General features: G+C 34.7%; 1 protein-coding gene across 2 annotated transcripts; it reads right to left on the bottom strand.

Moving 5' to 3' along the window:
- Window positions 1-2,451: 2,451 nt before the first annotated feature.
- On the bottom strand, window positions 2,452-9,030 carry LOC127262227 (pleiotropic drug resistance protein 3-like). 2 transcript variants are annotated; one of them, XM_051290818.1, is made up of 23 exons: window positions 8,498-9,029; window positions 8,281-8,404; window positions 8,042-8,127; window positions 7,847-7,931; window positions 7,603-7,762; window positions 7,443-7,519; window positions 7,248-7,301; window positions 7,065-7,155; window positions 6,684-6,985; window positions 6,330-6,611; window positions 5,921-6,234; window positions 5,677-5,837; window positions 5,458-5,561; window positions 5,216-5,366; window positions 4,997-5,125; window positions 4,841-4,914; window positions 4,418-4,750; window positions 4,058-4,348; window positions 3,904-3,987; window positions 3,695-3,828; window positions 3,394-3,621; window positions 2,892-3,318; window positions 2,452-2,808 (listed from the first exon to the last, which is right to left on the bottom strand). In XM_051290818.1, the coding sequence occupies exons 1-23, from the start codon at window positions 8,824-8,826 to the stop codon at window positions 2,542-2,544; spliced, it is 4,287 nt and encodes a 1,428-aa protein (XP_051146775.1). In that variant the 5' UTR covers window positions 8,827-9,029; the 3' UTR covers window positions 2,452-2,541. The 2 variants fall into 2 exon arrangements, with proteins under 2 accessions (XP_051146775.1, XP_051146774.1); XM_051290817.1 differs by having other exon boundaries at window positions 7,603-7,931; window positions 8,498-9,030.
- Window positions 9,031-15,545: the final 6,515 nt, after the last annotated feature.

Raw genomic sequence — 15,545 nt, 5'->3', positions numbered from 1 at the left:
TTAAAATTTGTATCCAAATATTTGAGTAATAAGTGGATGACATTGAGAGTACATCAAAATTTAATTTACATTCAAGATATCATATTTCATATTTAATTCAAAATTTCAATTTTATTAATCTCAAGTCTAATTACCAAAACTTTTAACCATACACACCTTACAATAATTTCTATAAGATATATGATGATTATTATTGATACGAAAATTAACACATATTATGTAACGCTTTTTTTTTTTATTTTTATTTGTTTCACATGTCATATTAATTTTTTGAAAATAATTGCATATTTCAATTAAATTTTATATTTTATAATTTATAATTTTTTTAAAATTTTAATTAAATTAATTAGTTATATTATAATTATTTATATTATAACCTAATTAATTTATTAATTTATTATTAATTATTTACTAATTATGTATCTTTTAACTTCTCGTATCTAATATTATATCTGATACAGAAGAAGTAATTAGGTATGTATAATAAATACTTTTATAATTTTTATGAACTTGGTGTGATTTTATTTTGGCACCATATGGATACCTAAAATTGGTCAACTCTTTTGATTATTTTAAGATACTTCCTCCGCTCCGATTAAGATGATTTCTTTAGGTATAAATACCGTATAAGTTATGATATTATTTTATTATTTATTATATGAGTAGTATTTTTATATTTTAAATGTTTTCAACATTATATATATCAATAAAATATATACAATATGAATATTATTTTATAAAGAATAAAATTTTATATAATATCAATAAATAAATAACTATTTATTTATAATTAACTTATAACTAATTTTATAAAAAAAAATAAGAAACTTTAAATATAAATAAAAATATGAATAACACCTGCACCCGTAGAAATCTCTCGATTGCGAAACGTCTCGAAGCGAAATTCACCTTTTCCTTATTGGGCTTGGGACTCAGAGAATGGTTGGGACATTTGTTTACTTACGAGCTTTATTTATTTATATTTATTAATATATTTAAAATGAATAAATTTATAAAATTAGAAATGAGTAATGTTATATGGACCAACCAAAAAAAAAAAAAATCATCTGACAAAACATAAATAGTGTGTTTTTTTGTGTGTCTTATGAGGATTTTATATTAGCGCAAAAAGAAGAATAAAATTGATTTTAAATTTTGATTTGAATATTAATTTAAAGGTAATATTTTATGAAAAATATTTTAATAAGAATAATAAAAATGAGTGAAAATGACAAAAATATATAAATTGTATAAAACCATATAGTATATATGATGTATCAATTTTGAATATAAATTTAAAAATATTGATATTTTATATGTGATGGTTAGTATGTAACTATATATATATTTGACAATCGTAGCAACTCATCCGACAAAGTAAGACACACTAAGAAAAATAATTATATTGATTATATACAATTTAGAAAAATAAAATAAATGTAATGATACGAACAAAAAGTATTGTGTATTGCTTTCAACTTTATATATACTAGTAACAAATCTTAAAAGTATAACCTATTATAATATAAAACTAAAATTGATTTAGAAGTAATATGCGAAATTTTTTAAGAAATACATGTAATTAATAGAGTTTATGTGATAATATAACGTATAAAATTATTATATGTATTTAAAATAAAAATAAAAACAAAGTAAATATAAATGTAACTGAAAAAGAGATATTATTATATTATTATTGTTATTAAGTTAAGAAATATAGGTAATATAAAAATAATGAATTGTGCTTAATATATTATATTTTTTTGAAAAATATGTTTGTGAACGTCTGTTGAAAGAACAATTAGGGTGTGTTTGTTAAAGGTTTTGATTTTGAGTTGGGATTTGAATATTAAAAATTTTGAATTTGAATAGTTGTATGACGTGATATAAATAGGTGTTGATGTAATGTTTTGGAGGAAAAATTGGATGAATAGTGTAAATCCAATCTAATTCCCCAAACAAACACCCCATATCGATCTAATAATTTTTTTAAAATTCTCAATATATATAATATTTATATTTTTCTTCTCACAAAAGTCACAAAATATTCTTCTATATTAACATAGATTCTCTATGCTTCAAAAAAAAAAAAAAAAAAAAAAAAAAATTCAAACTAAAACATATACAAACTCTAAAAAATATATATAGCATTGTGTAATAGTAATATAGCATTAGACAACATATTAAATATAAATTTTCTGTCCACTTAAGATATAACTAATAATATATATTAGTTCCGATCAAATAATAATAATATACCCCATTCGTCTCATATTTATGTATCTAACTAAACTTATTAGTATTATATGATATAAAAGTAATAATATATTGTATTAAAATGATAATTGTATATTAAATAAATAGTAGAATTACATATGGATACGATAAGACATGCCAAAATAAATAAATAAATAAATTGTTAAATATCGAAAGGGAGTATATTAGTTCTATTTTAATCCTTGTTTTCTTTTATTTATTTGTTTTGTTCAATTTCTTTAATATAATAGTTGCATGTTACGAATCAAACTACAGATCAAATTTTCATGTCCTTTGGAAGTTCAACTTACCAATGCAATAAGCAAAGACCGAACCAAAAACAATCGGATACAAAATAAGCATCATACCTACAAGAGGAAGACGATCATCTCCATACCCAAAGTAATCCCTCAAGAATTCCGCCACCGTCTTCCTCTCTCCGAACACCGCAATTGCCGCCTCGACGTCGCCGTATTGCGACGTAAGCAGCCCGTTCAGCGACCACGAAGTCGGTACCAAATAGTAGAGCCATATCCACCACCGAGGAATTTCCTGCGAATCATCGACGTAGTTACTACATGTTCATCGACAAAAACGATCAAAGCGAATCGAAACAAGTCGTGTCGTATCATTACCGGATTGGGAATCAAAAATCCCGAAAACAGGTTGAACATCGAGTAGACGGAGGATAGCGAAATGACAGCCACCGGAAGGTTCGGGGAAACAGCGACCAGCATCATCCCGAGGTAAGTGAAGTACATGAGTGTGCAGAAGACGGTGTACAAGTACCAAAACATTTTGTACGCCGTCCAGTAGTATCCGATCATCGGATATGTGATCGCCGTGAATGCTACAGCTTGTGCCATAAGGTATGGAATCTCGACTATTACCTGCGCGAATGAATAAGCCCACGAAGCATACATTCCCGCGAATCTTTCTCTATAGAGCACGGTCCGTTCTTTAGTGATGTATGGCTGAATCGTCGCTGAATTGTTTATGCCGCAGAAGAGGGTCGAGCTGTACATTGAGCCGAGCAGAGTAAATAGGCTCTGCTGATTATGTCTAGCAAAACAGAGTTTTGTTAATAGAAACTAATGATCGAAACTTGAGGTTTGTCGTCGCGGAAAAAGTACTTACATTTTCTTGCCCTGCCCCCAAAACAAGAAGCCGTAAAGAAAAGCCGCAATCAACATATGGATCGAGCGCATTAAGTTGTACGCGGGGCTTCTCCAGTAAGAGCAATGCTGCTTCCATAGGCAGCTTTTGAACTGTCCCCAGCCATTTTGCGCGTAACGGGTAGCAAACTTCAAGTCCTTCGAACCAAGTGATGGAGTGCTCAGTCTCCGGACGAGATCTTTGTTATTCCTTTGGAGAATAGAACATGAGATGTTATACCAAGATTAAGAAGCACGTGAATAGGAGTTACTTGTCGACTCACTCTTGCAAAGTAGAGTTCTTGTAAATCTCGGCGAAGTCTACACCGAGCTTGGCTTCTGAGGATGTCGAAGTGACCTTCAACATCCATGTAGCCGGATTGTAGTTATCTCCGATTTTTGGAACACCGGGGATACACTGTTAGAACAATAAATCGAAATGATAAGTAAGATTAGATTCGAAAGAGGGAAATGCATCAATATCATGACTTGCCTCGAAATATTTGATCACTTCAGACGAGCATCGGCCTAAGGGTCCGCAGTAGATCATCCTACCGCCAGTTTTCAAAAGTAATAGCTGTAGTTTACATTGATGTGTTAGCAGACCATATTAAGAGTAAAAGATGAAGATATTCCTTGCCAAATACCTCGTCGAATGCTTCAAAAATGTCGATGCTGGGCTGGTGAATTGTACAGACAATTGTTCTGCCCGTAGTTGCAATATTCTTTACTGCACGCATGACAATCGCCGCTGCTCGAGCATCCAGTCCAGTTGTGGGCTCATCCATGAAGATGATCGAGGGGTTTGCAACGAGTTCCACAGCTATTGTTAGTCGCTTCCGTTGCTCGGTTGACAGGCCATCGACACCAGGCAAGCCCACCAAGGTATCTTTTATGCCATCAAGTTCGATGGTTTCAAGAACTTCTCGGACGAATTCCTGCAAGACAAGCAAAGATTTTAAAGAACTCTTTGGGATAAATCCTTGGCATACAAATGTTAACCATACATATTTTGTCTTTTCATCGATGTGTGGATCTAGACGCAGCCATGCAGAAAATATGACAGATTCCTCCACGGTAATTTGAGGCGAATGAATGTCGGTTTGCTCGCAGTAGCCTGAAATTCGTGCAAATGTAGTTTGAACTTTAGGATAACCTCCAATTTTTATTTCTCCTTCTACAATGCCACTTGTTTTTCGGCCAGAAAGAACATCGAGAAGAGTTGTTTTTCCAGCTCCGCTGACGCCCATGAGTGCTGTAAGAACACCAGGCCTGAAAGCACCTGTGATATCATGTAGAAGCTGAAGCCTTTTCTGAGCAAAGCCATGTTCTTTCATTGCCTGAGGAGAAATCGATGAACAAAGTAAAACAGTTGTTATGAAGTATAGCCTTGAAAATTTGAACTTTCAATCTGCATATTCCAATTATACCGTAGGAGTCTCGACGAAGTACTGAACATCTTGGAACACAATATTTAGAGGTTCAAGTGGCAAAACCATTCTGTCTGAAGCATATGCAAATTAAACACAAATCAAGCATTGGAGATCTTATAATTATTCAAACAGAAGTGAAGGCAAATCATGAACCTTTATAAGATGCTTTGCTAGAAGGAGGATTCTTGAAAAGTTCTTCTGCACTAGCATTGTTTTCTGATTCTTTGCTTCCTTGTAGCTTAGAAAGTTGCTCCGATGAAATGATAGCCCGAGAACGAACAGCTGGTGATATTTTCAAACCGTGTTCAACAATCAAAACATCAATCATTATATAACCAGGTAGACAATGCAACAATATAGTAACGTTCTTACGCTTCAAGAAAGTTAAAGCTAATGTAAACCCGATGTCGAAGACAACTGTGAACCCAAGTAGTGCACCGAATGATATCCAGAAAAGGTTTGCACCGTAGTTTAGACCTCGACTTTCAAGTGTTTGGTGTCCCACTGTTGTATTCCCAGATTCCTTCAAACAAGACCATTCAACAAACATTATCTAATCTGAATTGTAACCATGAAAGTTTATGCATATGGAAAACAAATCTAGTCAAAAGCACCTTCTGCCATCTTGAAGAGAGGAACTCGTTCGTCGAAATTCCTATTTCCCCATACGAAAATGGAGAAATCCAAAAGGCCCATTTTAACCAAGGAGGCATTGATGCTGCAACAAAAGTCAGTCCTTAAGTATGCACCCTTGTCTTCTAAGATTACTATAACTACAAGATAAACATGCAATGGCTATTGAATAAGCACAAAGTAATGAAATAGTTACGCACGTTCTGGGATCAAGAAGCCACTGAATAGCATAAGGAATAATATAGCCAAACTACCGGCTGTTATCGAAGCAACCACCGTCTGGAAGAGAGATGCTAAGAAACGGAACAGCGATGTAGAGGCCATGTGTCCAGCAAATATTAGCATCATTTGACGGAAAAATCTAAAAAAAATGCAATGCCAGGTTATAGTAGAATATGAAATATGCATACTGATTAGTGTTTAAGTAGTGAGTGATCCACTAACCTCCCAACCTCAGGGGTATACCCGATGGTATAATATGTTAGAACAGTCCACAATACAGCTTTCAAAAATGACAGAGGGATCTTCACAGTAGCAGCTGGAATTGCATATGCCCAGGCAGGGTAAAAGTATAGGTCCCTCTGTTTGTAGAAAACTGGAAGCCGTGCAATCGTCATGGAGAGTTCGGGTGTCCCTTCAACAATAAGGATGATGATAGAATAGAACAAGGAGCCTAAGTAATAATTGGCATGTACAAGATCAATGTCCATCTGAGTTCGCAGGAAAACAGTCATCGTCACAGCTGCAATGATAACAATCTACAAAGGCATTTTCAGCAGGGGAGAAACTAAGTTAAGATCATCGATGATTGGGTAAAAGAAAAAAGATGAGTACATTGAATTGCCCAGCTGACCTGAAGAGTTTTGAATATGTGAACAGAAGAATTCCTTTTCATGAGAAGGACTTCCCGGGACATACATGCTCTGAAAAGAGTCCATTTGGGAAGGGAATATGCACTGAAGTTGATTGCATTCTCATGTGCCTTCGACTTATCAAATGGCACCGAAATATCTTTATGGAGTTTCTTCCCATGCTTAAACTCCTTAAATTTACGTGAAAACATGTCAATAGACACATAACTGTATGGAGCCCAATTGTTGTGCCAATATTGCTTTTGATCTTTTCTTGAAATAACCTGAAAACCAGTCATCTATTCAAAATCCTAAATGATTAAATAAAGAGTGACAGCTTCATTCGATATACTTGCCTCCTGGAGAAAATCAGCTACTCCTTTTCTTTCAGGACACCTAAATCCACAAATACTAAAAAACTCTAAAACATCACTTCGAGGTCCATGATAGATTATTTTCCCCTCTCCCATCAGAATAATTTCATCAAAGATATCAAAGGTCTCTGGAGGAGGTTGGAGAAGTGAAACAAGGATTGTAGAATCTGTGAGGTGCGCCATCTGCTGCAGGCAGCAAGTAATCTGATACGTAGTCGAGCTGTCTAGGCCGTTTGAGATTTCGTCCATGAACAAAGCTTTTGTTGGCCCAACAATCATCTCACCTGCACTGTGTTATATATTTGAAGATCCAAAAAAGCATAAATTGAAGTTTGACATGTAAAACATTGGCATCAAAGTTACCTGTCGTCAGTCTCTTTTTCTGCCCACCAGATATACCTCTTCTCATCTCATCTCCAAATATTGTGTCTGCGCATATATCAAGTCCGAGAATCTGAAATGGTCAAGATGAATAGGGAAAGTGTCAACACAATGTGCTCTTTTGAATGAAATGTGATAGTTTGTTGAATCCAGCAGGTGAGGTACTTTCAATATGTAGTCTGTCTGAAGTGTAGTTTTTTGTCCCTCTACAGAAATAGCCTGTTCAAACAAACTGGTATTATGAATTCAACATTAAAAAGACAAGTATATATGTACAATGAAGGTTGAATTAAATGAAATATTTCTAGCAGATGGATCATGGGAAACACAACCAAATTTTTGTGAGATTCAATCAAGCACCTTCATGTAAGTATCTATATCGGGGTCAGGAACAATTCCGGCTTCTTTTTCTCTCCTGGTAACCTCAGCCATAATTTCTTCAAAGGAAGAAGAGGAAATCATGCTATAACTTACTAAAAATTTTAGTAGAAAATCAAGTTTCTGCTCACTCCATAGGTACCTGCTCTGCTGCCGATGCCTTGACAACGAGAAGAAAAATCTAGTGTTTCTCGGACAGTCATTTCAGGGATATGCATATCATATTGGCTTATGTAAGCCGAAGTTTTCTGAGGCACAAACTCATTGAGTGAATATCCGTTGTATGAAATCTCTCCATCAACCTGTTGCAGTGTAGAGAAATAGCTAAAAACCAAAAGGTGCATTGGAATCACATAAGAAAGCATATGAAAAAACGAAAACCTTACCTTAAGTGATTTATCTAAATTCCCAGATAGAGCTTTCAAAAGTGTAGTTTTCCCACACCCTGGAGGGCCAAGTAGTAAAGTGATTCTGTGAAACATAGAAGAGGTAAGAAATATAGCAAAAGATGAAACGAAATAGTGAAAACTTAACAATGCTACACTTGATCTAGATTACATGTTTATAAATTTGGTTTTTACCTTCCTGGCTTGATCACACCACTCACATCATTAATGATGCTAATGCGAGCCTCCTTCCGTGGCAAACCTGGCAATCTCGCGATATTCTGTCGAACAAAATGAATTGCATAAACAAATCGATAACCAAATCGATACACGGATTAAAATTTGAAAAGGGGACTGAGGAGGTTTCTAAATAGCAGCTGATCTGAAATTCATAAATATATCTTGCGTTTAACTAATTTATAAGCATGGCTCACCGAAACCAAGCTTTTGAGAGAGTTCCAAAGGGTCGGGAGAGGCTTCCCGTAAACGACCTCGCACTCGGCTTCCACACGCAGATTCGAATACCTAATCTCTATTGTTGGCAGCTCAACTCCTACTCTACATCAGCATCAATATACTGTAAGCCTTTGAATATGCAGCACCGAAAGTAATAATCAATGGATTTACAGAATCGTTTCAGATGATTCTTACTTATCTATTCGTCTCCTCATTTTGCACAGCAATTTGAGATTGTCGTGCTCAATGTTCTTAATGAGCTTCTCGATGAACATATGCTTCTCAGAGGCCCCAAGTTTGGTAACATCGAACACCTTTTCCCCTTTAGCGCCGTTTTCATCAGACAAAGAAGTTCTCAGCTGCTCCAATGTCGGAAATCTGTCAAGCGCCGCCGAATGCTCTTCGAGATCGACGGAGCTCGCCGGAGAACCGGTGTGGTGGAAGGACGACCGCACGCTCTGACTGATCTCCGGTACATCAATTCGGAACGAGTCTGTGTCTTCCCTTGCGTTAAACTGGTCCATTGCAGTATGTATTGATTCTCAGAAGATTTACGAAAGTTGAGACGACGGCGACATCGGCGACATGGCGGAAGCAGCAGTTGGCGTCAGGTGTAAATGCAATGTGTACCGTTGGCTATGACTCCGCCATGCTTATGTAGGTGTGATTAATTTAAAATTTAAATATATAAAATTTTAAATTTAAATAATAATTAATATTTTAAATATAAAATTAATATAATATAAAATCTCATCAAATCATTCAAACAAACGCACACCAACAGTAGTGCGCGTCAGCCTGACAGGGGTCGAAACGCAGGGAATTATTCTGAATAAAATAAGTCGGCCGGTTTACGAACGGTTTTTTTGCCGGTTTTTTAGCTATTGTATATATGGACGTAATACTTTTACCCCCACCGTTCATATCTTTATTCTCAAATATTTTTTTTTTCTTTAGATTTACTCAATTAATTAAAATTTAATTATTATTCTTTATTCAATAGTTATTTACGATAAATATTATTAATTTTATTACATAATTTTTTTTATTCTAAATAAATTTCTAAAAATATATTTTATATTTTATATTTTTTAATAAAATATTTATTTTTTTAAATTTTTGAATCAATTTTAAATAGACTAAATCTTTGCTGACGGACAAAGTACTATTTATTAATAATGTTTATTCCCTACAATTTTTTTTTGTTTATTTTTTTTGTTTTTGTTTTTAATTTTTTTTTCAAAATAATTATATAATTTAATTATATTTTAAATGTTATAATAAATATTTTTTAAAATTTTAATTAAATTAATTAGTTATTTTAATTTTATTTTATAATTATTTATATTATATAATAAATTTTTTTATTAATATATTTTTTAATTACTTATTAATCATGTTCTACCTTAGTATAAACTTAGACATAGAATGTGAAGCTGATGGAATAATATTTTCCAAAAATTATTACATAGTATTTTAATATTAAATGAGGTAGGAATATAGGGCTACTATTTTTGGAGTAATTCTTTTATCCAAGGTAATATTCTGCACGTGAGAAAGACGTGCTGGTTGACCGAAATGATATCTTTTGCACGCCAAATGAAGGATTATGTTTGGTGGGATTTATGCATCAATCTCCAACAATTCAACCTACCTAAACAGATTCTCTTTGACTAAAATAAATATACGTGGCACATATAATTGGTAAAAAATTATGGATTTATTTTATTATTTTTTTAATATATTTTTACAATCTATAATAATTTTCTTCCGTACAAAAACTATTTTATTTAATTATCATTCAACTTAAAATTAAAATATATATGCATATGCATGAACCAATATATAAACACATTGTTATAAAAAAAATGGGAAAAAATTGTTTTGGTCTCAGTATAATCAAAATTCATCAATTTTGATCTTAATATAAAAATTTTATTAATTTTGGTCTCAATATAACCGAAACTCATCTTTTTTGTCCCAGTATAAAAATCTTATCAATTTTGGTCTCAATTTAACCAAAACTTATCATTTTTAGTCATAATATAATCAAATCTTATTTTTTTTGGTCTCACCGTCAATAAACCGACGGAAAATGCTGGCGTGGACTTGCAAGATTGTGCAATTTTTTCAAATATAAATATAAGGTTTAATTTGTTTTTACGTCAGCATTTTCTATCAGTTTGTTGACGGTGGGACAAAAAAAAAAGGATTTGATTATATTGAAAAAATGACGAGTTTTTGTTATATTTGGATTAAAATTGATAAAAATTTTATATTGAAACAAAAAATGATTAGTTTTGATTATATTTCGACCAAAATTGATAAGATTTTTATATTATGACCAAAATTGATGAATTTTGGTTATATTGGAACCAAAAATAATTTTTTCCAAATATATATATATATATAAACACATTTAACAAAGAATTAATAGCTAACAATGCTTCATAAGCTAATAAGAGACAGTTGAGTTGGTCTAATAAGGTAAGTGATGACCTCAGGTTGTGTTCTTTTAACATAAATTAGTTTTTTTTTTTTTTTGGTTTGGCTAATTTGTCCCATTTGAATTAGACACAGCATTTTATGTATTGTATAGTTAGTGAATAATTAAAAAATATAGTAATAAAAATAATTATAATTTAATAAAAAGTAATTTTAGATTAAAATTAAAATGACTAAATAGTTTAATTAAAATAAATATATATATATTATGAATTTTAAAATATAATTAAACTGTATAATTGTGTTTTCAAAAAAAAATGACTACGTAGGACGAATTGATATAGAAATAATGGAGAAATTATGTGAGACGAATATGATAAGATATTAATTTTTATTTTAAAATTAATAAAAGAACCATATATGCAATTTTAATATATATATATATGTCCTGCCTAATTATGTTTTTTTTTTTTTTTTAATGTCTTATCCAAATATGTCATTTAAAAAATAAATAAATAACAAATTTTAAACAATTAAAACTTAATTAATTGAAATTGATCTATTTGGTTTTGTTGAAACGTGACTTGGATTTAGCGGTCTATCCGACCCTAAATCAAAGCGAAAAGGTTGTTTTAATTGGCATGGTTCCTTTTGGGCTTATCCTAATTAATAACAAATAGGTTTAGGATTTTTAGGGTGTTTTGGGGTGCTTATAAATAGACAACTATGGTTCTTAGTCGGATGACACATTGTAAATCTCTGAATCAGTATAATAAAATCTCTCTGGTTCCTGCCCGTGGACGTAGGTTGACACACCGTCACCAAACCACGTAAAACCTCTGTGTTCTTTATTTATTTTCTTTCTCGTTTTCTCATAACAAGTGGTATCAGAGCCATATCTCATTGATTGAAAATGTCCTCGTATAAGTTTGATATGGAGAAGTTTAATGGGTCGAATGACTTCATGCTCTGGAAGGACAAAATGAGGGCACTTCTGGTTCAACAAGGATGTGCGGCTGCGTTGGAGGGAGAAGACAAGTTTCCTAAAGACACGAAGGAGGAGGTAAATAAGGAGACTTAGGCAATGGCTCATTCCGCGATCTTGTTGTCAGTTACTGATGAGGTGTTACGGGAGGTTGTAGATCGGACAACGGCTTTTGGGTTATGGAATAAACTGTGTGAGAAGTACCAAAACAACTCTCTCACGAACAGACTATATCAGAAGCAACGTCTTTACACCCTCCGAATGTCCGAAATTACTCAGGTAAAGGATCATCTTGATACCTTTAACAGTATCATTCTTAATCTTCAAGAAGTTGAGGTTAAAGTAGATGATGAAGATCAAGCCCTAATTTTATTGTGTTCACTACCTGGTTCATATGAAAATTTTGTAGATACTATGCTATATGGTAGAACTACAATTTCTGTTAATGATGTGAAAGATGCCTTTATGTCCAAAGAATTGAAAAGAAAAGTTTCTCTGGAAGAGGGTTATAGTTCAGGTCTGTTTGCAGGTAGGGGAAAACCACATGAGAGGGGTAACGAGAATGGGAGGTCGCGTTCAAAATCAAAACCCTCTAGCAAAGTTAGGTGTTATCTTTGCAAGGAGAAATGGCACGTTAAAAGGGATTGTCCACAGAAGAAGGGAAATACAAAAGTTTATTCTAGTAACAGTGGCAGCAGTGCTGCTGTGGTACAAGACAGTTCTGATGATGGGGACTTTGATGAAGTTCTGACAGCGTATAGTGCTAGTACTGCTGATTCCTGGATTATGGATACTGGTGCTTCTCACCATATGACATTCTCTCATGATCTACTCACTTCTTTTAAGGAGTGGAATGGAACGGTGAAGTTAGGTGATGATGGGGTTCTAGCCATAAAAGGGAGCGGGGTAGTGCAGATAAAATTGCATGACGGTACTGTCAGGAAATTTGACTGTTGGTATGTTCCTGAACTCAGAAAGAATTTGATTTCTCTTGGTACCTTAGCCAAGAATGGTTTAAAATATCATGGTGAAGGTGAGTGGGTGAAAGTCCTGAAAGATGCTCTGGTAATGATGAAGGGAAAACTGCAGCATGGAATTTATTTTCTACAGGGTAGTTCAGTGATGGGAACAGCGGCGGTATCCCAGTCCTTGGATAAACATGATGACAGGACAAATTTGTGGCACCGTTGATTAGGTCACATGAGTGAGCTAGGGTTGTCTGTGTTGAGCAAGCAGGGTTTATTTGGTGAGAATATGATAGGTAAAATTCAATTTTGTGAGGCTTGTGTAAAAGGGAAGCAACGCAGGGTGAGGTTTAGTACCGGTCATCACACTTCAAAAGAAATTCTGGAGTATGTTCATTCAGATCTATGGGGTCCCTCTCCGGTGAAATCGCAGGGCGGGTGTTCTTACTTTGTCACTTTCATAGATGATTATTCGAGAAAAGTCTGGTTGTACTTTCTGAAAACTAAAGATGGGGTGTTTGGAAAGTTCAAGGAGTGAAAGACCATGGTTGAAAAACGGACGGGTAAACAGGTCAAGACTCTAAGAACTGATAATGGGTTGGAGTTCTGCAACGCTCCATTTGATGATTTCTGCAAGAAATAAGGTATAGTGAGGCACCGCACTGTACGACACACACCACAGCAAAATGGAGTTGCAGAGCGAATGAATCAAACCCTCATGGCGCGTGCTAGGTGTATGCGCATATTTGCTGGCTTATCTAAGCAATTCTGGGCTGAAGCAGTTAACACTGCTAGTTATCTGGTTAATAGACCTCCATCAACTGCAATTGACTTAAAGACTCCTCAAGAGGTATGGTCCGGTAAATCCTCTGATTACTATAATCTAAGAATATTAGGATGCCCTGCATACGCTCATGTGAACGATGGTAAGCTGGAGCCGAGGGCGGTAAAATGCATATTTCTAGGGTATGCAACAGGAGTAAAAGGTTATCGACTGTGGTGTACAGAAGGTAAAAATGCTGGTAAATTTCTTATTAGCAGAGATGTAACCTTTGATGAATCTGCTATGCTTGATCAGAGTAGAGGTTGTGAAAGTATTGCAGGTACAAAAGATTGTGGTGCTAACCAGAGAGTGGAGTTTGAGACTCCTGACAGAGTTGTGTTAGAGAAAGAGCAGCAGGATAATACTATTGATCAATCCGATCAACCAGATCAGTCAAAACCTCAAGGGAAACCGGTTGAGGGGGAAGCTGATGACGCTGGTACTGGGGTTGAAGATTCCATAGCAGCAAGAAAATGAAAGAGAAATATTCAGAAACCAGCTAGGTTTGCAGGATGTGTCAATACATGTGACATGAATTCTGTGGCTTATGCACTAGTGGTTGGCGATGATCTTGGCTCTGATGAGCCAAAGACATATAAAGAAGCTGTGGCGAGTAAAGATGAAGAAACCTGGATTATGGCAATGAATGAAGAGATGCAGTCTCTTGAAAAGAACAAGACTTGAGATCTTGTTGCACTACCAAAAGGGGTGAAGCCAGTGGGATGCAAAGGGGTCTTTAAAAGAAAGGAGGGAATTCCTGGTGTTGAACCTGCTAGGTTCAAGGCGAGACTGGTGGCAAAAGGGTTTTCACAGAAGGAAGGAATCGATTACCATGAAGTCTTTTCTCCTGTGGTGAAACACAAAACCATTCGGGTTCTTTTGGCAATGGTGGGTGCTTTTGATCTAGAGCTGGAGCAGCTTGATGTAAAATCAACATTCCTTCATGGTAATCTAGAAGAACAGATTTACATGTCTCAACCGAAGGGGTTCTACAGTTCTAAAGGGGACCAGGTATGTTTGTTAAAGAAATCTTTGTATGGCTTGAAGCAGTCTCCGAGGCAATGGTACAAGAGATTTGACTCATTCATGGTGTCTAATGGTTATGCTCGTAATCAGTTTGATAGCTGTGTTTACTCGAAGAAAGTTTCTACTGATTCCTTTGTGTATCTGCTGTTGTATGTGGATGATATGTTAATTGCAGCTAAGAACATGGCTGTAATTAATGACTTGAAGGCTCTAAAAGGTGAGTTTGAGATGAAGGATTTGGGTGCGGCAAAGAAAATACTTGGTATGGAGATCTGGCGTAATAGAGAAGCAATACGGTTATGGATTTCTCAAGAAAAGTATATTGAGAAAGTTTTGCAGGCATTCTCTGTTGATTAGTCCAAACCGGTAAATACCCCTTTGGCGGCACACTTTAAACTTGATCGAAGCACTATACCGGCTACAGATGAAGAGGTTAGTTACATGAAGACGGTTCCATATTCAAATGCAGTTGGAAGTCTTATGTATGCGATGGTATGTACGAGACCGGATCTCGCTTATGCGGTTAGTGTGGTGAGCAGGTTTATGGTTAATCCGGATAAAGCTCACTGGGGAGCTGTAAAGTGGATCTTGCGATATTTGAAAGGAGCGTCTGATATTTGTCTGGTATATGATGATAAAGGCCATGGTGATGGTCTTGTTGGCTATGCAGACTCTGATTACGGGGGTGACTTGGTGAAACGAAGATCATTAACTTGTTTTATCTTCACTTTGTTTGGATGTGCAGTCAGTTAGAAGTCTACTTTACAACCTACGGTTGCACTGTCGACGACTGAGGCGGAATACATGTCAATGACTGAAGGTATTAAGGAGGGTATCTGGTTACATGGTCTGGTGCAGAGTTTGGGTCTGAAGGTGGAGAAACCGGTGTTAGTCTGTGATAGTCAAAGTGCTTTGAGTTTGGCTAAAAATCCAGTGTATCATGAGAGAACCAAACATATTGATGTAAGGTTGAATTTTATCCGTGATGTTCTGGAGGAA

This window comes from Andrographis paniculata, unplaced genomic scaffold (assembly GCF_009805555.1).
Source record: "Andrographis paniculata isolate CXL003 unplaced genomic scaffold, ASM980555v1 Contig65END, whole genome shotgun sequence".
NCBI lineage: Eukaryota > Viridiplantae > Streptophyta > Magnoliopsida > Lamiales > Acanthaceae > Andrographis > Andrographis paniculata.
This window is presented reverse-complemented; position numbering and strand designations above follow the sequence as displayed.